Below are 26,896 nucleotides of genomic sequence, written 5' to 3' on the forward strand. Positions count from 1 at the left end.
GCCTCCCCAGCCGAATAAGCTCGCATCTGTTGTGACTACTACTCTGTCTGGTTCCCTGAAGGGGGACCCCCTGAGGAGAGCTGGAGATAGCCACCACCTGAGGGAGTGTCGTACTCTCAGAGGTATGCCTACCCTCTTCCGGGATGCACTGATTTGTTGTCTCTGAAACGGGATCATGAACCATTGCAGTTCTCTTGAGTGCAGCCTTGCCCAAGGAACTATTGCTGTGGTCGATATCATCTTCCCTAGCAGCTGGGAGAAGCAGACCAGCGTCACTGACTGACCGCGGCTTACCTGTTTTACGGCTTTCTTTATGCTGCTGAGGCGTTCCTGTGATAGGTACACCTTGCATTCCTTTGTGTCTATGACCGCTCCCAGGTGGAGTATTCTCGTAGTTGGGGTTAGATGGCTCTTTGGAAAGTTCACCGAGAAGCCGTGGTCCTGCAGCATTTTTATCACTAACTTTAGGTCCACCCGAGACTGCTGGGCGGACGATGACTGGATTAGAATATCGTCCAGGTAGCACTGGACTCTGACTGGTACGTTTCTTAGTTGTGCTGCCAGAACCGCCAGAATCTTGGTGAACACCCTGGGCGCTGATGACAGGCCGAATGGAAGTGCCCTGTATTGAAAATGGTGCCCCCTGTAGGCAAACCGTAGAAAGCGGCGGTGAGCCAGAGAGATAGGGATGTGCAAGTATGCCTCCGTGAGGTCGATCGATGCCAGAAAATCCCCTTTCCTTACGCTTCCAAGGATGGAGCGTAGTGTCTGCATTTTGAATTTGCGGTATTTTATGTAGAAATTTAGCCTTTTCAAATCCAAAACGGCTCTCCAACCCCCCGAGGGTTTTGGGACCACGAAGAGGATAGAATAAAACCCCTGGTCTCTCTGGTTCATAGGCACCGGCTCTACGGCCCGTATGTTTAGAAGGTGCTGAACGGCCTCGTTCATGAGCCTTCTCTTTGTTGGGTTTGTGGGACAGGGGCACGGGCGGAAGCGGTTCGGGGGCTTTGAGAGAAATTCTAGAGATAGACCATGACGTATGGTGTTCCTGACCCATACGTCCGTGGTGGTCTCTTCCCACTGGGGAGCAAACCCTGCTAGTCTGCCCCCTATGGGAAGGTCTGGGCGGGAGTCATCTGGTACGGCGGAAGGGGCGGTTGTTCCCCCGAAAGGGCCGTCTTCCCTGTGTTTGCCTATGTCTTGTGTTCTGTCTGTCCCCCTGTCTTTCCCTATCCTGTCTAGCTTGGAAGGGTTGGGAATTTTGAAAGTAGTTGACCCTGGCTTCCGTACGAAAGGATTGTTTCCTTCCCCAGGAGCCGGGTCTCTTGTCCTGCCTTTTAAGCATGTGTTTAAGGACCTTGCGCTTGTCCTTGTTCTCTGTCAGGTATGGCGTTAGTGCCTCACCAAACAGCTTTGCCCCTTGGTACGGAGCCGAAGCCAATTTCCACTTGGATTTGGTATCCGCCTGCCAGTTCTTTAGCCAGAGGATGCGCCTGCTCGTGTTGTTTGCCGCCATTGCCTTGGCTGAAAACTTGGTCGCTAAAAGTGTTGCGTCCGACGCATATTCCGTGGCCGCTACCATTTTGCTGAGTTCCTGATGAGTGCGTATATCTTCCATGGGAACCCGGCCCTGTAGCTCACGGAGCCAACAAAGTGTGGCTCTGGTGAAAAAGGACGCGGAGGTAGACGCCCTGGTAGCCCAAGCTATTGCCTGGTGCGTTCTCCTGTAGTTGGACTCACTCTTTCGGTCCTCGGCTTTAAGAGCCTCAGCAAAATCTCCTGATATGGCCGTGTCCGATATCAGGGGACCTATGGGTTCGTCCACCACCGGCACCTCCAATGTTCCCTCTAGCTCCCTTGCTACGTTAAATAGCTTCCTCTCCGCATTGCTAGGAAGCGGTAGGGAGGTTGGCGCTGCCCACTGTTTCCTTATTGTGTTTAGGAACATGGTCGGGCATGGTATGCGGTGTTGAGTGGTTACCTTTTCGGCGAACGTCGGCTCAGCCTCCGTGTCAACTGTGACAGGCTCCGCTGGTGTCCCATGCCCCAGATGGGCTGTGGCCTCAGCCTTGCGCAGAATAGTAACAAAAAGAGAAGGGTTAAACAGGCCGCTGAAGGACGGCCCTTGAGGTGAGGTGTCCTCCTCCTCCTCAGACATTTGAATCCCTTGTGACGTACCTGGCTGGTCCAGGTAAGCTTCCTCAGAGACCGACGAGTCTGAGACGGAGGAGAGGTCCTGATGGTCCTCCGTTTCCTCCCGATGCCTCGTTCTAAGTCCTAGAGACTTGGCTTTTGAAGTTTGAGCCCTGGCCTCAAATGCACGGTCCACTGCCTGTGCTATTAGGGTAGCTAGCAGATCCCCCATCAATGCAGGAGGAGTGACCATTGCCTGCGACCCTGCAGGTGCTGTGGTTAGCATGGTCCTCGGGGTTTCCTGTAACCTCCGTGGGGAGGGGGATCGGGAGAGCGATGAGAATTCGCCTATCCCACCCTCTGTTTGGGACTGTGATGAGCTCCCTAATGACCAAATGGCCCGTGGGGATGAAGGGAGACCCAGCGGTAGATCAGGACCTATTCCCCCATTCTGCCTATTTTCAATTCTGGCCCTTTTCTGGGCTCTGTCGAACTCTTTTTCTAGGGCTTGGTGTCTTCTGATTGCCTGTTTGTCAGCCTTCTTTGATGACTTCCTTGCAGCCTTTCTAGGGGCTGCAGAGGATTCCGAATCCTCTGAAGCAGGTGCTCCAGAGGATGAAGGCGGGGCTCCAGTGGAGGGAATGATTGCTTCCTCCATTCTCCACTAACGCTGGGCCGCGATAGGGGGGACCCAGGTAGTAGGAGAGCTCCAACTTTGAGTAAGGACAGGCGCACTACTGGGGGCGTCTGGAACTCAGGAGCAGACTCTGCCAAATTGTCAGAGTTAGTCACTGTGCACGGATAAGAACAGGCACGCTAATGGGAATGCCTGGAACCCGGCTTGACTATGGTGGGTAAGGACAGGCACGCGACTGGGGATGCCTGGAACCCACCACTAAATCCAGAGGCATACGGGCCACTAATGGGGGACCCGAAGTCTGGAAGGAGCCAAAGGCAACTAAACACAGTTAGTTATGAAAGGTTCTTATTTACTTTAGGTAGAAGACACCAAGTCCTGGAACCAGTAGCTATGTGTCTGATTTGAATGTCTCTGAATGAATAATAGATGCTTTAGTACCCCAGTACTGCTTGCCTATTAATTCACTCCAGCGGCTGAACCTAGCTTTCTTAAGGAACTTTAACTCCCCTGTTTGGACAAAAAATATGGCCGCCGCTGCCAGGAAACTACTGCGCATGTGTTAACAAGGCTGCCTATGCCACGTGCGGTTGTAACAAAGAGCTGCGCGTGCTTCCAGCTGTGCAGACAATGGCGCCTCGTTTAAAAAATCCTGAGCAGCCTGGAGTGAAAAGACTGCTCCTTCGCACGCCAGCTGTTTCCCTTAATCAATCTCCCTCCCAGCATGCGTCCCCTTTGTCCTCCGCTTCCCTCGCTAATTGCTTGCCTTTCTGTCTTTTTTTTTTTTGTTTGTTTTAAACGCGAGGGGTTGCCCGAGCCTCCCCGTTTGTTTAAGGCGGCTGCCGGCTGCTGGAAGGTGGCTGGGGTTGGTTAGGGAGGGGAGTTAGGGATTTCCCCCTTTTAAGTGGGGGTGGTTTCCCCTGTAGGAATCTGACTTCCTGAGTTTTACAATTTAGCAAGGAAATTTTTGAGTGGTCAATTAAATTGAATTAAATTATCTCTAATTAACTTTTAAACTAAGCAATTTCAGCTACTAGAAAAAATCCCCCCTAATGGAAAGGAACTATACCTGCCCAGGAGCCAAAAGTTGTAGATGTCTCTGCATGGCCAGATCAGTCAAGACTAAAGGATCATGGTCCAAGACGGGGCGTGGCAACTTTGGCTGACTGATCTGATTGGCCAGGAATACAGTCTCAACCCACTGCGTGGATTATCCATCTCCAGTGCTGGAGAAGGCATAAAGTACGCCCTCCGGCCACCTGCACCGGAGGGCGTCCGTTCCCTCTGCCCCCCTTGCTGGGAACCTGGTGAAGAATCTGGGGAGCTGCGCATTCCCCGGGGAGGCGAAGAGATCTAGACATGGATGTCCAAACCTGTGCGATATTTCCCTGAACAGGTTCGAGTCTAGTTTCCACTCCGAGTGGTCCACTGTGACCCTGTTCAGGGACTCTGCCTGCTGATTTGCCTCCCCCGAGATGTGTTCCGCTCTGATGGAACTCAGAGTGGAGTCTGCCCAAAGCCCCAAGGATAGGGCTTCCTGCATTAGTGCCCAGGAGTGGGTCCCTCCCTGCTTGTTTACGTGAGCCTTGGCTGCAGTGTTGTCTGTCAGGATTAACACATGCTGACACAAGGGAGGAGAACTTTTGGAGAGCCAGGTGGATTGCCCTGAGCTCCAGCCAATTTATGTTGTGAGCCAGGTCTGACCTGGACCACTGACCCTGGGCCAGGCGGCTCTGAATGTGTGCCCCCCAACTGAACAGACTGGCGTCTGTGGTCAGGGTGATCCTGGGAGGTTCCTTGAAAAGGGAGCCCTTGTTCAAGGCGGACGAGGTCCACCATAAGAGCAACGTCAGAGTGTGGTGGGGAACCCTGACTCTCTTGCTGGAAGAGCTGGTACTGTGCCTCTGGAAGGGAAGGAGGAACCATTGGAGGTTCCTGGAATGGAGTCTGGCCCACGGAACGATGCCCATGCAAGAGACCATCTTTCCCAAGAGCTGAGATAGTTGTACCAGGGGTACCGTCTTCTCTCTCCGGACCTGGTGGACCAGCTTTCGAATGCTGATCCGGTCCTCCTGAGAAAGATAGACCCTGCATAGGCTTGAATCTATCAATGCTCCCAGGTGGAGCAGACGTCTTGTGGGAGTCATGTGGCTCTTTTTGTAGTTCATGGAAAACCCGTGATCTTGAAGTGTTTGAATTGTGACTGCCAGGTCTGACTGGGCTGACTCGAAGGATCTGGACTGTATCAGTATGTCGTCCAGATAGCACGGTACGCGCATGGGCATTAACCTTAGATGGGCCGCCAGTATGGCCAAGATCTTTGTGAATACCCTTGAGGCTGAAGATAGGCCGAAGGGAAGGGCCCGATACTGGTAATGCCAATGCTTGTAACAGAACCGTAGGAACCTGCAGTGCCCTGGTAGGATCGGAATGTGGAGATAAGCCTCTATCAGGTTGATGGAGGAAAGGAAGTCTCCCTTCCTGATGCTGGCCAAAATGGACTTTAGGGTCTGCATTTTGAACCTCCTGTAGGTTAGGAAGTAATTTAGACCCTTTAGGTCCAGTATCGCCCTCCATCCTCCTGAGGCTTTAGGAACTACGAACAGAATGGCATAGAAGCCGTCTCCTATCCGATCCTGAGGCACTGGCTCTATGGCCCTGATGTCCAGTAAGTGGGTGATGGCTGTGGTGACTAGTTGGCTTTTGACGTAATTCTTGAAACCGGGCACTGTATGAAACGATCTGGGGGAAAAGACTGAAATTCTAGTGAGAGACCGTTTTATGGTTTCTCTGACCCAGGCATCGGGCGTTGTGTTCTCCCAAATGTCGTAAAACAGTGCCAGTCGACCCCCTATGGGACAATCCTCCTTGGCGTCACTTGGACCGCCTATATGGATGAGTCCCCGAACCCCTGAACGGGGGTCTAGTCTAGGGCTGACCCCTGGCTCCACTGTTTTGGTGGTCCTATTGCCGATCCTGCCTGGGAGGATAGGACCGTGAGCCTCTGGGCCAATCCCAGGACTGCCCAGCCCGAAAGGGCTGCCTCCACTCCCATGTTCCACTGGGACGGAATGGTGGCCTACGGTAATCCTGTTGAGGCCGTCTATCTGATTTTTTGGAAGGACGGGCCATCACCTTGCGCTTATCCTTGCCCTCAATGATATGTGGCTTTAGGACTGGGCCGAAAAGGTGCATGCCACTATATTTGGATGTTGATAGGCGCCACTTTGACTTTAAGTCAGTTCGCCATTGCTTCAGCCAGAGCATCCTGCGAGATGCCACTGTGGCAGCAATAGATCTAGCCGAACACCTGGCTGAATGGAGGGATGCGTCAGCAATGTATTCAGATGCTGCTACAATCTTACCTATTGTCTGGTGTGCCCTGACCTGATCTGGCGGAATGAGCGCCTGAAGTTCCTGAAGCCACATTATGGAAGATTGAGCAAAGAAGGAGGATGAGGTAGCCGCTCTTATAGCCCAAGCCGAAGACAGGTGAGTTCTGCGAAGGGAGAACTCAACACTTTTTGTCCTCCGCTTTCAGGAACTCAGCCATGTCCCCTGGAATGGCGATGGTGGAGAACAGAGAAGTTAGAGGAGCGTCCACGGTTGGAACTTCTAAGAGGGAAGCAAAGGAAGAAGAGACATTGTAAAGCTTCTTTTCCAAACTGGTTGGGGAAGGAGTAGTGGCTAAGGATGACCACTGTTTTTCCACTGTAGTTTGGAAAACTAGTGGACAGGGTATTTGAGTCTACTCCTTGACCTTTTCTGCAAATAAAGGGTTGGATTCCTGGTTAGTGGAGGTGGATGGTTTCTCCTCCTGAGCCTAGGTAAGTTTGGCCGTGGCGATGGCCTTTAAGAGAAGAGACCTGAATATGGCGGGATCAAAAAGACCCGAAATATGTACCTGTTCAGGTGTTGGGTCCTCATCCTCGGACAAGTGAGTGTCAGCTATTTCCAAATCTATTGATCCCTCCTCACCCAATTGGGAGGAGGTTTCTGAGACGCCAGAACCGGCCCTCATGTCATGTTCCACCTCGGAAGGAGGAGCAGATGGGGGAGGAGGAGGATGTGACTGCCCCTGGTTAGTCCCAGTGGAGGACATGAATTGTTTGGAAGCGTGATGCATGAATGCCTGGAATTGGCTTTGGGACCACATCTCTGCTTGTTCCCTAGAGCTGACCCCAACCTCCGTTGGAGCACACCTGCTCTCTGATGCCTGGTGTGATGAGGAAGAAGAGGAGCGAGGAGGACCAACCTGTTCAGTTTTCCCCTGAGGGGACCACGTCCGTGGGGCATCCTGTAAAGATTCAAATTGAGGCTCACCAGAGATAATGTCCAATGGAACGGGGGAAACCACTTCAGTCCCACTGGACCTGAGCCCTTGCGTCATGGAAAATTCTTTCTCCAAAGCTAAATGTCTCCTCGAGACCTCTCGCTCGGCTGTTTTAGAAGTTTCTTTTGATAAATGTTTGATTTTCAATTTTTTCTTCCCCCCCACTTCCAATTTGTCTGACCTGCGCTTTGTGTGCACGGGGGGGGGGACACTGGTTTGAGTAGCCTGGGGCGAGGAACTGTCTGCCATTGCAGTCTAGATAATCCTGGTCAGGGATACCTAGATGTGGGGGGGACCCACATACGCAGATCAAGGAGTCAGAGACGGAAAACCAATCCTCGCTCTGAACAATAGCAATGGCAAGAACAGCCAGACAGTTTCCTAATACTGTCTGTTCGGGCCTTGTGACTAAAGGTCACTAACTATCAGAACAACAGGTGGTCAAAAAAAGGGTCCCTTCACTCTACTTACTGAGTCCTAAGGACTTGATTCTGACCAATAACACAGTTGGATATGGACAAAGCCCCATGGATGGGAATCACCCACAAACACCACCACACTAATCTATTTGCTTCGCCCCCCCTCCCCCGGTATGGACCTGACTCGCAGACCAAGGCACTCAGGCAAGTTTGAAAGTGGCAAGAAAACCAGATAAGCTTCCATAAAATGGCTTCCGCCTCGTGGGCCTCTCAAAATGGCAGCCGCGCTATGACCATGCAGTCAAAATGGCGGCCGCAAGCCCTTCAGAGCCTCCGGAGAAGCTAAAAACCAATCTTTGGGCAAAAAGAAGGAGATTCAACTGTAATTCAGTAAGCGAACGGCTGAACAGGGCAATTCCTGTTTCCCCCCCCCCCCCGTTCGCTGATCACTTGCGGTTCAATGCGCAGCCTCCGCTGCGATCCGGATTGCTGCTGCAGTCAAGGGAGCTTCAACTGACGACGCTGCTCAAGGAAAAACAGCCCGGCGGCCACTCCGAGGAAACTCCGTTCTCCACTGTTCAGCTGATCCACGGAAACTCGGAGAAACTCAATTTGTCAGGATGGGAGCCCCCACCCACTCAAGGCCTGCAGTCTCTAACCTTAGAGCCCAGCCGGGCTTCTCAGGTGCAATGATTGTTTCCTCCATTCTCCACTAACGCCGGGCCGTGATAGGGGGGACCCAGGTAGTAGGAGAGCTCCAACTTTGAGTAAGGACAGGCGCACTACTGGGGGCGTCTGGAACTCAGGAGCAGACTCTGCAAATTGTCAGAGTTAGTCACTGTGCACGGATAAGAACAGGCACGCTAATGGGAATGCCTGGAACCCGGCTTGACTATGGTGGGTAAGGACAGGCACATGACTGGGGATGCCTGGGACCCACCACTAAATCCAGAAGCGTACGGGCCACTAATGGGGGACCCGAAGTCCGGAAGGAGCCAAAGGCAACTAAACACAGTTAGTTATAAAAGGTTCTTATTTACTTTGGATTGTAGACACCAAGTCCTGGAACAAAGCAGCTATGTGTCTGATTTGAATGTCTCTAAATGAATAATAGATGCTCTAGTACCCTAGTACTGCTTGCCTGTTCATTTACTCCAGCGGCTGGACCTAGGCTTCTCAGGGAGCCTTGGATCCCCTGCTTGCACAAAATATGGCCGCCACTGCCAGGAGACTACTGCGCCTGTGTTAAAGAAGCAGGAGACTACTGCCCCTGTGCTAAAGAGGCTGCTGGTGCCACGTGCAGTTGTAACAAAGAGCCGCGCGTGCTCCCAGCTGCTCAGACAATGGCGCCTCGTTTAAAAGACCCTGAGCAGCCTGGTGAGTGAAAGAAACTGCTCCTTCGCTCGCCAGCTCTTCCCGTAATCAATCTCCCTCCCAGCATGCGTCCCCTTAGTCCTCCGCTTCCCTCGCTAATTGCTTGCCTTTCTGTCTTTTTTTTTTTTTTTAACGCAAGGGGTTGCCCGAGCCTCCCCGTTTGTTTAAGGCGGCTGCTGGCTGCTCCGGCTGTGGGAAGGTGGTTGGGGTTTGGGTGAGGGAGGGGAGTTAGGGATTTCCCCCTTTTAAGTGAGGGTGGTTTCCCCTGTAGGGAATCTGACTTCCTGAGTCTTACAATTTAGCAAGGAAATTTTAGAGTAATCAATTAAATTGAATTAAATTATCTCTAATTAACTTTTAAACTAAGTAATTTCAGCTACTAGAAAAAAATTCCCCCAATGGAAAGGAACTATACCTGCCCAGGAGCCAAAGTTGTACGTCTGTCTGTGTGGCCAGATCAGTCAAGACTGAAGAATCATGGTCCAGGACAGGCGTGGCAACTTTGGCTGACTGATCTGATTGGCCAGGAATACAGTCTCAACCCACTGCGTGGATTATCCATCTCCAGTGCTGGAGAACTAATTAAATCCAATTTAAATCAATCCTAGCTAAGGAGCCTTCAAAACTGCGTCTGCTGAGCATGAGACTAAGACAAAAACTGGGAAGGCACACCCAGAGGGAGGTGTGGCTACAGATTTGTCTTAGTCTGCTGGGCAGGAAGGCTTAAATTACCCATCCAGTGGATTCTACACCCATTCTGCTGGAGAACAATAGATTTCATGTGCAGTCAGAACTCCCAAATTACATATAATATGGTTTTTACTTGAATAAAACAGTACAGCTAAGAATTGCATATGTGGTTCTAATTTGAGGTAAATTGTAGGGTGACATGAAAATTTGATTTGCATTTTCTTTTACAGCACTTATTTCTTTTTATTCTGTTTTTAACATATGGTCTTATTATTGTTCTGTGTTTTATATTCTATACTCTGCTTTGGCTTAATGGTTAATCAATAAAGTAATACTGATACAACATCTGGACAAAAGACAATATTCCCATAAACAGTGCAAGAGTTTTATCTCTAGTTCCATCTCTAAAATTTAAACCTAAATCAGGTAATTTGTCATATGAGACAAGGAAGAGCACTGGCTTAGCTAGAGGAAGATAAAGAGAATAAAACCATCTACTTACCTCCCCCATCGCCCTTCCTTCCAAAGCAAGTGCTTGAAAATCATGATTTAATTCATCCATGGATCGAACCTATTATAGAGGCAAGAGAAACTTAAGTAAGAGAAACTGAAAAACTAGAATATATAAAGCAGAGTTTTGAGCAACTTGAACATAACCATATGTAAACTTGCATGGAAGTATATTTAAAATTACAGCTGCAAAAACAAAAGCAAATGTTTGGTTATCACGTAAGGTAAACAAATCATTTAAATTTACGGAAACAGAGAGATGGTTAGCCAACATAAAAGAAAATGCAACTGAAACTAATATAACTAAACAAAACATTCACATTTATGATATGTGTATACCTTTTAAGTTCATAAATCCCAAAAAGTTTCTTGAAAAATAAAAAGAAATAAAAGCTTATAACTGCACCTAAAGAGACTTTGGATCACATTTAATAATTAGAAAACCATAATTATCAACTGTATTAATTTTCTCTTATATGAAATGATATCTAATGAAATCTCTCCTGCATGTTAGCCAAAAAGAAACACAACGTGATTGTTTTCTTTTACTTTCCCTCTATAAGCTGCCTTCTCTACTGGTAGCAATGGATACACAATATTGTTGTGTTACTGAAAGAATGCATAAAAATATACAAAGCCCATATGACTAATAAAATCGTTTATACTCAGGACAAAACATCCATAGCAATTTTAGCACTAGACAAAGTTTAAGGTAACTGAATCTATGCCTCATCATTCTGTGTAACAACTCAAAAGTAGAAGCATCCAAAATTTCCTTATACTGTATTTACTGCTATAAATAAGCAAATAAATTAAGTTAATTCCACAAACAAGAAGCAAAAAGAGAAGGGAAAAGCATAAAAAGATTTTTTCCCCTTGATTCCTCCTAGGGAAAAGAAGCACTCCAAATAAATAAAGTATTGTGTTGAAATGTAATAATAATAATCATCATCATCATCCCCCAGTGAGGCACTACCTTGACGTGGTTGTGGGGCTTGTGTACTCTGAGGAAGATGAGAGCTATACCAGAGGTTCAACCATACTGGACAGGTCTCATCAGAGGAGTCAGACAAAGAGTGTCTCTCCCATAAAAAATATGGTGAGACGTAAATTTCAGAATGCCATACCGGCTCGGACGTCGCCCGGGTTAACAAGGTCCGCGCTAGATATTGGAGTTCCTGGATATCTGGTGAAAAATGGGTTACAGGACTCAGGACTGTTGGCTGAGCAACCAGGGCCAGCAGCTGCAGAACTACTGGAAGAAAAGGTGTCTACCCGTCGCAGATACACAGTGATTGAAAACAAAGAAATAATGATCTGTTACTACAGATCAAGTCCAACAAGAAGAGGATATCTAAAACGAATGCACCAGTTCTGGAAAGAACAACATCCAGAATCAGAAATAACAGAACAGAGACTAGCAGATCAACGCAGATTTATAATACGAAATAAAGTATTCACAGAAACAGAATTGGACGAACTGCAAAGGTTTACCCAGGGCAAAGAAATCAAAGCCTTACCAGAAGTAATTCAGAATATAGAGGCAAACCAGGGGGAGTTGGCAGTGAAGGAATCCAGCAGAGATATACAACTGTTCTCATTTGGAAACCAGGCACCACTTCCTCAGGAAGAACAAAACCCTCTAACTAAAGAAATAAAAGAATTGAAACAAAGAATAACTGAGCATCTAGAACAGCACAAAAACAACAGAATAAGGCTGCCTGCATTGAAGCTTGTTCCAAAGAAACAGCTAGCACAAGCATTAAAAGATGCAAATACTGCAATAGCAAGTATAAGCACCAATTCACTGCAAGAAACAAACCAACTAATGTACAGCACAGCTGCAGTTATAACAGAATACCTGGGATGTAAAATCAACAAAAAAGAAAAACAAACAAACAGTGCACCACACAAATGGAAGGTTAAACTAGAAAATAAGATCAGCAAGTTAAGATCACATGCAAGCAAGCTAGAACAGATGAAAGAAAAGAAGCTGAAGAACAAGAAGACCAAAGAATACCTAATCAAGAAATACCACTTAGAAACAAGGAAGATCAAGGAAGCACTGGAAATAATAAAGCAACAAATAACAGCTATAGCCAGGAAAATCAGTAGATATGAAGCTCGAATTGCAAACTATAGGCAGAACCTCCAATTTCAATCCAATCAGAAACGTTTCTACCAATCCATCAATGGAGAAACTGCAAGGAATCAGTCAGTACCTGACAAGGAAGAAACAGTGCAATTCTGGAAGCAGATATGGGATAACCCAAAGAAATACAACAAGGATGCGGCTTGGTTAAAAGAGGTGGATGCAAATAAAACAGAAGTTGAAATGAAAGAACTAGTAATAACAACAAAAATGGTAGAAAAAAGAGCAAGGAAAATCAAAAATTGGTCAGCACCAGGTGAAGATGAACTGCGTGGGTTTTGGTTGAAACATCTGTTATACACCCACTCATTACCAAGCAGTTCAACAATATACTACAAGGAGGAAAAATTGAAAAATGGCTAACAACTGGGAAAACCTACCTAATAATGAAAAATCCAGCAAAAGGGGCAACACCAGGCAACTACAGGCCAATTACCTGCTTACCAACAACTTTCAAATTACTAACTGGTGTGGTAGCTGATGCAGTACAATAGCATCTAGTTGAAAACAATCTCTTTCCACCTGAGCAGAAAGGAAACTGCCCCAATAGCAGAGGAACAAAAGATCAACTCCTAATAGACAAAATGATCTTGGAAAACTGCAAGAAAAGGAAGACCAACCTGAATGTGGCATGGATTGACTACAAAAAGGCATTTGACTCTCTGCCACATGATTGGATAATAAAGTGCCTAGAAATAACAGGAGTCAGTAGAAACATCAGAAAATTTGTGCAAAGATCGATGGCACAATGGAAGACACAGTTGCAGATCAATGGTGAAAGACTGGGAAAGGTTAATATCAAGAGAGGAATATTTCAAGGAGATTCATTGTCACCATTACTATTTGTTATTGCACTGTTTCCTCTGTCAACAATACTGAATAACTCAGGACATGGCTATCAAATATCAAAAACATCTACCAGACTATCCCATCTCCTTTACATGGATGATCTGAAGCTGTATGGAAAAACACCATCTGAAATAGAATCGCTGCTCAACACTGTCCGTATATATAGCCAAGATATTGTAATGGAGTTTGGCTTGGACAAATGTGCCACACTTACTATCAAACAAGGAAAAATAGTGAAAACTGAAGGAATCAAGATGCCCCACGAAAATAACATTAAGAGTCTGGATGAGGAAGAGTACTACAAATACTTGGGTATCCTTCAAGCTGACAACATCAAGCACACTGAAGTCAAGAAAAAGATTAGAGGTGAATACATCAAGAGAGTGAAGAAGATCTTAAAGTCCAAACTCAATGGAGGAAATACTATAAAGGCAATCAACACCTGGGCAATTCCAGTCATTAGGTACACAGCTGGAATAGTGGACTGGACTCAAGCAGAACTAAAAGCAATGGATAGGAAGACCAGAAAAATAATGACAATGAATCATGCCCTTCATCCACGCAGTGACATTGACAGACTTTATCTACCAAGGCAAATAGGTGGGCGTGGAATGCTACAAGTACATCAGATGGTTGAAGAAGAAAAAATGGCTTTGGAAGAATATCTGAAGAACAATGATGAAGATGCACTGAAATTAGTATATCAGGAAGGCTTACTGACTACTGGAGAGACCAAACTGGCCTACAAGAAAGACCAAATGAAGAACAGAATAGAGGCATGGGAAGACAAAGCACTACATGGCCAATACATTAAAAAAATAGCTGGGAAAGCAGATAATAATAAAACCTGGCAATGGCTAAGAGCAGGAAAATTGAAGAAAGAGACCGAGGGACTAATTCTGGCTGCACAAGACCAAGCCTTAAGGACAAATGCATATAAAGTCAAAATTGAGAAGACAGCAACAGACAGTAAGTGCCGCCTATGCAAAGAAGCTGAAGAAACAGTGGACCACTGGTAAGCTGTTGCAAGAAGATTGCACAGACTGATTACAAGCAGCGGCATGACAAAGTAGCAACAATGGTGCATTGGAAGATCTGCAAAAAATATCATTTGCCTGTAAGCAAAAACTGGTGGGATCATAAAATAGAGAAAGTCATAGAAAATGATAAAATTAAACTGCTCTGGGACTTCAGAATACAAACAGACAAGCACCTGCAACATAACACCCCAGACTTAACAATTGTCGATAAGAAAGACAAAAAAGTCTGGATAGTGGATGTGGCAGTGCATGGAGACAGCAGAATAGAAGAGAAAGAACTGGAGAAGATAACAAAATACAAAGACCTACAAATAGAAATAGAAAGACTGTGGCAAAAGCAAGCAAGGGTAGTACCAATGGTGATAGGCTCCTTGGGTGAAATCCCAAAACAACTGGAGCACCGCTTGAACACCATTGGCATTGACAAATTTGCCATTAGTCAATTGCAAAAGGCGGCCTTACTAGGAACTGCTTCCATCCTGCGACGATATCTGTAATACCATCACACATCCACATCTGCCTATCCCAGGTCCTGGGTAAGGACTCGATTGGTAGATCATCTGGCTGATTGTGCGATGATCCATAATAATAATGATAATAATAATAATTTGGGATCTTGGAGGTCATCTAATCCAACCCCCTGCTCAGGCAGGAAATCCTATATCATTTCAGACAAATGGCTGTTCAGTCTCTTCTTAAAAACTTCCAGTGTTGGAGCATTCACAGCCTCTGGAGGCAGGTTGTTCCACTGGTTAATTGTTCTAACTGTCAGGAAGTTTCTCCTTAGTTCTAGGTTGCTTCTCTCCTTGATTAGTTTCCATCCGTTGCTTCTTGTACTGCCTTCAGGTGCTTTGGAGAATAGCTTCACTCCCTCTTCTTTGTGGCAGCCCCTGAGATATTGGAACATTGCTATCATGTCCGCCCTTGTCCTTCTCTTTGTTAAACTAGACATCCCCAATTCCAGCAACCGTTCCTTATATGCTTTAGCACCTTTGTTGCTCTTCTCTGTACTCTTTCTAGAGTCTCAACATCTTTTTTACATCGTGGTGACCAAAACTGGATGCAATATTCCAAGTGTGGCCTTATCAAGGCATTGTAAAGTGTATTAATATTTCAGATGATCTGGATTTTATTCCTCTGTTAATGCAGCCTAGTACTGTGTTGGCCTTTTTGGCAGCTGTAGCACACTGCTGGCTCATATTTAAGTGATTGTCCACTAGGACTCCGAGGTCCCTCTCACTATTACTACTACCGAGCAAGGTACCCCCTATACTATACCTGTACATTTGGTTTTTCTTGCCTAAATGTAGAACCTTACTTTTTTCACAATTGAATTTCATTTGTTAGATAGTGCCCAGTGTTCAAGTCTGTCCAGATCCTCCTGTATCTTAAGCCTGTTGTCAGAATCCAATTATATTTCATCTTTAAATTATCAAATATAGAAACTCCTAATTCTGCCTTCTCTGGATTCTGCCATAAGAGGGAGAGAAGGGGGAGAACAAAGGGGTTTTATGGCCCTCACTTCCTTCTTTACACTTCAAAGAGCGGAATGCTGAATGTGTGTTTATTGTAACCTCGAAGCGTTAGCATACCAAAGGAGGGTAGTTGCCTTTCATGTAGTTATCTGAAGTCCCCATCCAGACGGAAGAAAGAAGAAAGGGGGCGGAATTGTGATACTTGAAACTATCACTGGAAGAGGGGTTGATTGGGTGGGACTACTGGGGAACCCCTTAAAACCTTGAATGGAAGAGCTTGAACCCCAAGTCCTGTCTAGCATGCCTGCAACCATTTTCTCTTAATAAAGGATTCCTGTTGGAAGAATTATTCCAAGAGTTCTGTCTTCTTAAGATGCAAAGTGGGGTGGTCCTTACATTAGACAGGACTTGCAAAATTAATCCACCTGGAAGGGAGACCCTTGCCGGGGGATTTTGCAAAAAATTTACCATGTCGGACAATGGAGAAAGAGAGGGGGAAAACTCCCTGGAAAGAGAGCCGCTGACCCAGTTGGAACCTTGCCAGATGTTGGGATCTGAGAGGTCAGATTCCTCGGGAGAAGAAGTGGTGGAGACACAGGACCACAAGCCTCGCTGGTCGAGGGGCGTTGGAAAGAAAAGCGAGTGGGGAAAGGAATCAAGAAAAGTGACCCTGAGACGGGGGACCAAGCAACCAGAATGGAAGCAGGAGATGGAGAAATCCCTGCACGCAAGTGAAGAGGGAGGAAGCTGGGTACCGTACTCAGACTGGATCCTAGAGAAAGCTATTGACCTGATGAAGAGAACTCTCAGCTCCCTAGGAGAGGAGAATCCTGAGCCCTACGGCCGCCCCAGCTCCTGGAGCCACAAAGGGAGAGACACCGAGGGGGAAGTGGAACCTGCAGCCCCGGGGACATCTGATGATCCAGTAGTCCCCACTCCCTACCGAACCACAGATGGCGATCTGGACGGAAGACACTACCACCAACACCGGAGGCACCGATCCATTTCAAGACATCCGCCATTGGAGGTGAAATTCAAAGGGGAGCCAACACGCTTGGGGTTTTTCCTAACCCAAGTCCTCAGCTACATGGAGGAATATGGGCAGGACATCCCCAGCGACAAAGCCCGCATCCGGATCGTGCAATCTGCCCGGGATGGACCAGCTGCAGATTGGGTGGTGAACCTGCATGACTCCAATGCCCCAGAACTCAGTAACTTCAACCGTTTCATGTCCTCTTTGAGAAGACGATTTGAAGACCCCCTGGCTGATCGCAAAGCCCGTGAAAGAATAACAACGATGAGGCAAGGCAAACGCCCAGTGGCCAAGTATACACAAGAATTCAGGGCCATTGCCAGCAAACTGAATTGGCCAGAAGACATCCTCCTTGGCCATTTCAAAGACGGACTAAACTATGATCTATATGATGCTTGCCTGCCCCGAGGGGACCCACATCGACTTGAGGAATGGTACGTCTTGGCAGAGGAAGCAGAGATCGACATATTGAAGAGGCACCGCCGAAGAAAACAATGGAGCCGCCCCCCGCCTGAGCTGACACACCAACCGGGGAAATCATCGGATACAGCCAAGAAGCAAATGGGGTGTTTCAAGTGCGGAAGAGAAGGGCATCGAGCTGTAGAATGCCGCTCAAGGGCCCCCCAGCACAACCCAGACAGACCCCCAATCAACAAACCCGGAAAGTATTCAGCTAAGCCAAAAGAAACAGCCATGAGAATGATGGAAATTGCAGAAACCCCCACCTCTGCTCACCAAGGGGAAAGAACTCCAGCCTACACCACAGGGACTGTGGATGCCTCAGATGACAGCTCGGAGGGCGAACCCCTGGTAAGTGGATGCATCACACCCATCTTCAAAACAGTGACTATATTAATCCCCCCCATGCCCGAAGCTGTGAAGGTGAAAGCCTTAATAGACTCTGGCTGCACCCGCTGCCTCATTAGCCATCTGTCCCTAAGGGGGGGGGAACAGTCAGGGCATGTGATTCTGCAGGCGACACAACCCATTGCAACACCCTACGGCCAAAAGAAGCGTCAGCAGACGCAAACTTATCGATCTTGTAGTGACGTATAAACAGGGAGGGCAACGACCAGGTTGTCGCTCTACAGATCTCCCTGATAAGCGCTTGAGTGGCCCAGGCCGCAGAAGTTGCAGCACTACAGGTGGAATGAGCAGTGATACGTGAAGGAATGGGCAAGGACTGAGAATGGTATGCCTTGGCAATACAGGCCTTGATCCACCTGCCAATGGTGACAACGAGACTTTTCATCCCAATAGAAGAAGGATGGAAGGAAATGAAAAGCGCCTTCGACTTACAAAAGGCAGCGGTCCTTCTAATATAAATGCGTAACGCTCTGCGCACATCTAAGATGTGCCACTTGCGTTCCAGATCATGAGACGGCCGAGGACAGAAACTCGTCAACACAACCTCCTGGGAACGATGAAACAAGGTGTTCACCTTAGGGATGAATGTTGGACCTAGCCGGAGGGTCACACAATCCGAACTAAAAACGCATAGATCTTCCCTGACAGAGAGTGCTGCCAGTTCGGATATGCATCTGGCGGAAGTCACAGCTACCAGAAAGGCTACCTTCATGGACAAAAGACTCAGGTCACAAGTCTTAAGGGACTCAAACGCCGACCCGATAAGGGCTTGAAGCACATACGAAAGATCCCAGAAGGGATACCTATGAATACTGGGAGAATTAGTGTTGATTACCCCTTTTATAAAGGAACGGATCATTGGGTGATGAGCTAGAGAGGAAGAGTCTTTACATGATAGCAGTGTGACGAGGGCCACAACCTGCCTCTTGATGGTGCTTGGGGAGAGACCCATGTCGATCCCGTCCAATAGATACTCCAGAATCCGTGGCACTGTGAGGGATGACATATCAATATGACATTTGGAAGCCCAAGTAAAGAAGTCCCTCCAAGTGGAGTCATAAATTCTATTTGTCGATGGACGTCTTGAAGCCTGGATCATATCGATAACTCTTGTAGGGTAAGCTTCCTGCATCAGACGTCATCGCTCAAGTGCCATACGGTTAGCTGGAGCCATTGAGGCTCGGGGTGTTGAAGCGTTCCCTGATTGAGCACTATGCACTCCGGAGGTATCCTCCATGGCGTCAAGACAGACAGACTCACGAGGTCGGCAAATCATGGGCGCCTCGGCCAATGCAGAGCTATGAAAATGACCTCTGCCCTCTCCCGCAGGATCTTGCAGATAACCACGGGCAAGAAAGGCAGAGGTGGAAAAGCGTACAGTAGGGCCTGGGGCCACGGAATGCGCAGGGCGTCCACTCCCTCCATCCCCGGTGATGGACAACGGGAGAAGAATCTTGGTAGTTGTGAATTCGCTGCTGAAGCGAATAGATCCAGAGCTGGTCAACCGAACCTGCTCGTTATCTCCACAAATAGCGCTGGGTCCAGACGTCACTTGGAATGGCCTACCATTGCCTTGCTGAGGGCATCCGCCTGTTCGTTTATTGCCCCCGAAATGTGATCCACCTTGATAGAGAAGAGATTGCGCTCTGCCCATGAACATAGCAGTCTGGCCTCCGTCATCAGCGACCCAGACCGGGTGCCCCCCTGACGGTTTACGTGAGCTTTGGCCGCTATGTTGTCCGTGAGGACAAGAACATGCCGACCCCTCAACCTGAGACTGAAATGACGCAATGCCAGGTATATGGCTCTGAGCTCCAGCCAGTTTATATTGTGCTCCAAGTCCCCCCTGGACCAGCGACCCTGAGCCATCTGGGACTGGAGGGGAGCTCCCCAGCCAAAAAGACTGGCATCGGTAGTGAGAAAAATCCGTGACAGTTCCTTGAATCTGGAGCCCCTGGCTACAGCCTGAGACGTCTACCATCGGAGTGATTTTGATACTGGAAGTGTCACACTCACTGGCCTGTTGGAGGAGGTAAGCTTTTGCTTTTGAAAGGGAAGGAGGAACCACTGCAGGGTCCTTGAATGTAGTCTGGCCCAAGGTACTATGGAAATGCAAGAGATCATCTTGCCTAAGAGTTGGGAGAGAGTAATGAGAGGGACAACCCTGGCATGTTGTACCTGATGTACCAGGGCTTGGAGACTGACCTGGTGGTCCGGTGACAGGTAGACTATGCATCGTGTTGTATCTATCACTGCTCCCAGATGCAGAAGCTGCGTGGATGGAACCAACTGGCTCTTGAGGAAATTCACTGAAAACCCGTGGTTCTGGAGCACCTCGATGGTCAGGGCTATGTCTGACCTCTGCCTGAACTGACACCAATTGAATAAGGATGTCGTCCAAGTAGCACTGAATCCGAATGGGGACCATGCGCAGGTGAGCGGCTACAACCAACAGGATTTTTGTGAATGCCCTCGGAGCGGATGACAGGCCGAAGGGAAGTGCTCTGTATTGATAGTGACAGGATCTGTAACAGAATCTGAGAAATCTGTGATGTTGTGGAAGAATTGGAATGTGCAGGTACACCTCCGTGAGGTTGATCAACGTTAGGAGGTCGTTCCTCCTTATACTGGCCAAAATGAACTGCAAAGTTTGCATCTTGAATTTTCTGTATACCAGGTAAGAATTCAACCTTTTCAGATCGAGAATGGCCCTCCATCCTCCTGAGGCCTTCAGTACTACAAAAAGTATTGAATAAAAACTTTGTCCCCTATGATCGGACAGGACTGGTTCCACGGCCTTTATGTCTATAAGATGAGAAATGGCCTCCTTTATAAAGATCCTTTTGGATGGGTTTGAGGGAGTTGGACACTGAATGAACTGATCTGCCGGCCTGGAGAGAAATTCCAGAGCCAGGCCACTTGCTACTGTGGACAGAACCCAAACGTCAGTGGTAATGCTTTCCCAACTGTGGGAAAACAGGGAAAGCCTGCCACCTATGGGGGGTCCCTCCCTGGAGTCACCTGTTTCTCCTGAAGGGACGCCCCCCCATGCCTCGAAAGGCCCTTTTAGAATGAGGTTGTTGCCTGGGTTTGGGACCAAAGTGGTCCGATTGACGGTCTCTTTCTGGGAGGGAAGAAACGTGTTGGCTGGGACCAATCCGAGCTGGGAGTGTTGCTAAAAGTCTGTTTGTGATAAAATGGAGTAGATTTATGGTCCGCCCACCTGGCTTGGTGGGCTAACACCTTCTTCTTATCCTTGTTTTTCACCAAATAAGGATCAAGAGCTTCTCCGAACAATTGACCACCAGAATAAGTAGTGGCCAAGCGCCATTTGGATTTTAAATCCGCCCGCCATTGTTTCAGCCACAGCAATCGTCAAGTAGAAACATTAGTGGTGATTGCCCTGGCCGAAAATCTGGCAGTATGTAGCGTGACATCGGCCGTGTATTCAGTCGCCAACAACTTACTCAATGTCTGATGGGCGCGCACCTGATCTTGCAGAATCATGGCCTGAAGCTCTCGAAGCCAAATGATGGAAGACCTTGAAAAAAAGGAAGCTGACGTGGAGGCCTTCACTGCCCAGCTGGAAGCCTGGTATACTCTGCGTAAAGAAAACTCAGACTTTCTGTCATCTGCTTTTAATGCGTCTGCCATATCCCCAGGACGGAGACCAGCAGCAGAGGGAGTGAATGTGGCTGAGGGTCCTGGTTGAGGATCAGGTGGGGGGGCCACCCAGTTTGGATTTGGATTTGGGACCATGGGGCTGATGGACCTCTGTTGGGACATAGTGTCCAGGGACAAAGGCCTGTGGACTTGAGCTGAAGTTGTTATTTGAGGCCCGAATAGAGAACTCTCGGAGGTAGCAGTAGGATTATTCTCTTTTGGAGACATTTTTTGGGCTTTAAAAATTTGCCTCTCTAAGGCCTGATGTCTCCTGGCAGCCTCCTTTTCTGCAGCCTTGGACGGAGCCTTGCCAGATAGAGCCTTTGCTTTTGCCTTCAGCTTCCCTGCTGCCTCCAATTTTGAAGATTTGCACCTCCTTATACTTGGGGGGCTGGTGGGTGCCAAGACAATCTGGGGCTGTTTGTCTTCTGCCATCACGTTGGAGGCTCTTCAGCACAAGTCTGAGAATAGGCCTCAATAAGAATAGGAGCTGAGGCCCAAAGTGATGACTGCTGGAACTGGTAAAACCAGTATGGGCTCCTGGCAAGGGAGCTAGGGCCTGAAGTAAAGAAATGATACAACACTGTTAAACCCAGTATAAGCTCCTGAGGGGGTAACTGTGAATCACAGTATAGTAGGAGGCCAGCAATGGGTGAAGCAGCAGTTGTAAGATAAGGCTCTTAGGAGAAACAGTCCAAAGAAAATTCCCAGGTGCAACAGTGTATTGCCAGAGGCAATATCAAGTGGATTTGCCTAAGGGCAAGGTCAAGTGGATGTGCCTGGATCCAAATTGCAGAAGTAACAGGGCACCAATAAGCAGGATAGGGTCACACAAAATGGCGGCCAACCACGTGTGAGGTGGGACACTTATGATGACTCTGCACCAAATGGCTGTTGCCCACGTGCGAGGAGACTGACCAGGGAAACCACGCTGGAGAAGATGAGGGAATCTCTTTACTGACACTCCCCTTGTAGTCAGAAAACTCTGTGGAGGAACGCTGAGGGCTCTGTAGCTGCATAGTTGGACAGAGTTTTTGCCTGAAACATGATGCCCAACTGCACTTAACAGCCACACGAAAAGTCATAAAATCTGACTTACAACTGTCACAATTTACCACAGTAATGGGCAAGCTCCATTACAGTAATAACCCGAGGATTAGCTGTATGCTCTATCCCTGAATACGGCTAGTGATAGTATCCCAATTTTAGGGATTACAGTCCTAACATTTCACTCATATTACTGAGTGATAACGCCCAAATCAGCTTCAAACAATTCCACACTTCTACAGAAAGACAGCTGCAGTGTCCTTCTGGGATAAAAAACAGCTTCAGAGGGAAGGGGCGTTGTCTTACCTGAACGCCTTTTCTCAGCATGATGATGTAGAATTCACTGAATGGGTAGTTTCAGCCCCTTCTGCTCAGAAAGAGACTAGGTCAGAACTTTGGCCACGCCTCCCTCTGGGTGTGTCCTCCCAGTTTTGACGAGGCGAAGCATCACAGACGAAGTTCAGCACAATGGCTCCAATTTTTTTGCAACACCTGCCTAGACTACCAAGACGGGAGGGTGTGGATTCTACATCATCATGCTGAGAAAAGGTGTTCAGGTAAGACAACGCCCCTTCTCCAGCATGATGAATGTAGAATCCACTGGATTGGACATACCAAAGCCGCTCATGTCCCCACGGGTGGGGAAGTCTAGGCTAGTGTCCCCTGAGAAGAAACAACTTGTTGCAGGACTCGCCTGCCAAACACAGCATCCGCCGCTGCAAAACTGTCTATCTTATAATGCCTAACAAATGCGGAAGGGGATGACCACGTCACAGCCCTAGAAATCTCCTCAACCGATGCCTGCTTGGACCAAGCAGCAGACGCAGCTGTGCTGCGGGTTGAGTGAGCAGTAATGTGCGTGGGAACTGGAAGTGATTGGGAAATATAAGCCCGTGCAATGCAAGCCCTTATCCACCTACCTATGGTAGAAGATGAGACCTTCCGGCCCATGGCAGAGGGTTGAAAGGACACGAACAGGGCCTCCAACTTGCGAAAGGCCGAGGTTCGCTTAACATAGTGGCGCAGGGCCCTGCACACATCCAATTTATGCCACTGCTGTTCCAGTCTATGTGAGAGATTCGGACAAAAGTTGGGAAGAACTAGTTCCTGGGACCTGTGAAACGAGGTATTTAGTTTTGGAACAAAGGAAGGATCCAGTCTGAGGACCACCCTATCCTCGAAAAAGGTACATAAGTCGTCCCTAACTGAAAGTGCGGCCAACTCCGATATTCGCCTAGCCGATGTTTATTGATGTGGGCTTTGGCTGCCACGTTGTCCGTCAGGATGAGGACATGTTGTCCCTTCACCAGAGAGGAGAACTGTAGTAGTGCTAGGTGTACGGCCCTGAGTTCAAGCCAATTTATATTGTGGGCTAGGTCCGATCGGGACCACTGCCCCTGGGCCAGATGAGTTTGAAGATGGGCACCCCAACCGAATAGACTGGCATCTGTGGTTAGGGTGATCCTGAGAGGCTCCTTGAAAATGGTCCCCCTGGTCATCGCGGATGTGGTCCACCATAGGAGTGATAGCAAGATGTGGTGGGGAACCCTGACCCTCCTGTTGGATGCACTCAGATTCTGTTTCTGGAAGGGAAGGAGGAACCATTGTAGGAGTCTTGAATGGAGTCTGGCCCATGGAACGATGCCCATGCAAGATACCATCTTTCCCAGGAGTTTGGACAACTGTACCAGAGGTACTGTTTTGTCCCTCCGAATCTGATGTACCAGCTTTTGGATGCTGACCCGATGCTCCCGGGAAAGATAAACCTTGCACAGATCCGAGTCTTGACTGCCCCAAGGTGAAGAAGTCGTTTTGTGGGAATGTTGTGGCTCTTTTTGAAGTTCACTGAAAACCCGTGCGTCTGAAGAGTGTGTATCGTGATCTGTAGATCTGACTGGGCCAACTGAAAGGAACTGGACTGGACCAGAATGTCGTCTAGATAGCACTGCACCCGCACTGGTATCAGCCTGAGGTGAGCCGCCAAGACTGCCAAACCCTTTGTGAAAACCCTTGGAGCTGAGGATAGACCAAAGGGAAGTGCTCTGTATTGGTAATGCCAGTGTGCGTAGCAGAACCTGAGGAATTTGCGATGATCCGGATATATGGGGGTATGTAGGTACGCCTCTGTGAGGTCTATGGATGAGAGGAAATCCCCTTTTCTGATGCTGGCGAGTATGGACTTCAGGGTCTGCAACTTGAACCTTCTGTAGGTCAAGAAGTGATTCAGACCCTTTAAGTCCAGTATCGCCCTCCATCCTCCTGAGGCCTTGGGAACCACAAACAGTATGGAGTAGAACCCCTTTCCTTCCTGACCCCTTGGTACAGGTGCTATGGCTCAAATTTCTTCCAGATGGGAGATGGCCGTGACTACCAAGTTTGCCTTGGTTGCGTTTCTTGATATCGGGCATATTATAAAGCGGTTTGGGGGGGTGAGAGTAAAACTCCAGGGTGAGACCGTACTTGACGGTCTCCAGTACCCAACAGTCGGAGGTAGTCCTTTCCCAGACGTCGCTGAACCACTCCAGATGACCCCCGATGGGAAAGCTCTCCTTGGCGTCACTTGGACCGCCTATATGGGCGACTGCCTGATCTTCTGAAGGGACGCTTAGATTGAAACTGGCCTTTGGCTCCAGTGTTCTGACAGTCCTGCGGATGATCCTGCCTGGAAGGGAAAGATTGCGAGCCTCTTGACCAATCCCAGGACTGCCCCACCCGAAAGGGCTGTCTCCACTCCCAGGGACTACTGGGGCAGAAGGCCTGCCTATGAAACTCCTGCTGGGCCGCCTATCCAACCGTTTGGAAGAATGAGCAAATATCTTGTGTTTGTCCTTGCCCTCAATAATATGAGGTTCCAGGATCAATCAAAATAACTGTGTCCCGCTATATTTGAATGTGGACAAGCGTCACTTTGATTTCAAATCAGTTTTCCACTGTTTCAACCAAAGAAGCCCACGAGAGGCAACCGTGGCCGCAATGGACCTGGCAGAGTACCTGGTGGAATGCAAAGAGGCATCTGCCACATACTCTGTCGCGGTCACTAGCTTTCCAAGGGTCTGGTGTGTTCGAACCTGATCCGGTGGAACGATCGCTTGCAGCTCCCAAAGCCACATGATAGAAGCCCTGGCGAAGAAAGAGGATGAAGTTGCTGCTTTGATCGCCCAGGCCGAAGCCAGGTGCGCTCAACGGAAAGAGTTCAAACTTCTTGTCCTCCACCTTCAAGGCCTCCGCCATGTCCCCTGGAATAGCAGATGTGAGAAAGGGGCATTGTCTTACTTGAACGCCTTTTCTCAGCGTGAAGATGTAGCATCCGCCGATTGGGTAATCAAAGCCTTCCTGCTCAGATTTAGACTAAGACCAAACTTGAGCCACGCCTCCTTTGGGCGTTCCTTCCCCAGTTTTGTCGAGGCGAAGCGTTCATTAGGTCCGACACAGTAGCTCCTCTGCCTAGTCTAAGTGTAAAGGGAGGGTGTGGATGCTACATCTTCATGCTGAGAAAAGGCTTTCAGGTAAGACAACGCCCCGTCTCCAGCATGATGATGTACCATCCAGCGACTGGGACATACCAAAGCCACCCATGTCCCCGTCGGGAGGGAAGTCTAGGCTAGTGAATCATGTGTAGAAACAACCTGCTGCAGGATCCTTCTGCCGAAGGATGCGTCTGAGGCAGCAAATTTATCAAGCTTGTAATGCCTTATAAATGAAGAGGGAGAAGCCTAGGTGGCTGCCCTGCAAATTTCCTCGATTGAGGCCTGGGTGGACCAGGCTGCAGATGTAGCTGCACTACATGTGGAATGAGCCATGATGTTGGGAGGAATAGGAAGGGACTGAGTCTTGTATGCAAAGGAGATGCATGCTCTAATCCATCTACCAATGGTCGAGAATGATACCTTCAGACCCATTGAAGAAGGCTGGAACGACACGAACAGTGCCTCTGATCTAAGAAATGCTTTGGTTCGCTTCACATAGTGGTGCAAAGCCCTGCGCACGTCCAATGTATGCCACAACCTTTCAAGACGATGAGATGGTCGTGGACAAAAGTCTGGAAGAATCAGATCCTGAGACCTATGGAACCAGGTATTAACTTTCGGGATGAAAGAAGGATCCAATTTGAGGATCACTCTGTCATCCAGAAAAATACACAGATCCCCTCTGACCAAGAGAGCGGCCAGTTCCGAGATGCGTCTTGCTGAAATGATGGCTATCAAAAAGGCTACCTTTAATGAGAGGAAGTGTAGCGAACATGATCTGATGGGCTCAAATGGTGAACCGGTAAGAACCTTCAGAACCATTGGCAAGTCCCATGTGGGATATCTGTGTACCATATGGGGACCGGTATTAACGGCTCCCTTAAGGAAGGCCGTAACTGCAGGATGATGAGAAAGCTGGACTTGACTCTCGCAGATTAGCACAGTGGATAATGCTGCTATCTGCCTACGAATTGTGTTATGAGACAGACCCTTGTTTAGTCTAAAAGATAGTCCAACAAATTCGGAATGGTAATAGTCAGTGGATTGACCTTCCTAGAATTACACCATGTACAGAAAATTTTCCACATGGCATCATATATCCTATTGGTTGAGGGACATCTGGAGGCTTGAATTACAGCAATCACTCCAGATGAATAGGACTGTCTGGCTAAACTCTCCCACTCAAGTGCCAAGCGGTTAATTG

General features: G+C 48.2%; 1 protein-coding gene across 12 annotated transcripts in view; it reads right to left on the reverse strand.

Moving 5' to 3' along the window:
- PUM1 (pumilio RNA binding family member 1) overlaps positions 1 to 26,896 on the reverse strand; it is a 119,347-nt gene that overhangs the window by 69,532 nt on the left and 22,919 nt on the right. For all 12 annotated transcript variants that reach the window (XM_039329161.1, XM_039329164.1, XM_039329165.1 and 9 more), the window contains one exon: positions 10,092 to 10,160. In XM_039329161.1, coding sequence (XP_039185095.1) covers positions 10,092 to 10,160 — 69 coding nt within the window. The remainder of the gene's footprint in view (positions 1 to 10,091; positions 10,161 to 26,896) is intronic.

Source organism: Crotalus tigris, unplaced genomic scaffold (assembly GCF_016545835.1).
Source record: "Crotalus tigris isolate CLP2741 ecotype Arizona unplaced genomic scaffold, ASM1654583v1 scf7180000024388.1695876, whole genome shotgun sequence".
Classification (NCBI taxonomy): Eukaryota; Metazoa; Chordata; class Lepidosauria; order Squamata; family Viperidae; genus Crotalus; species Crotalus tigris.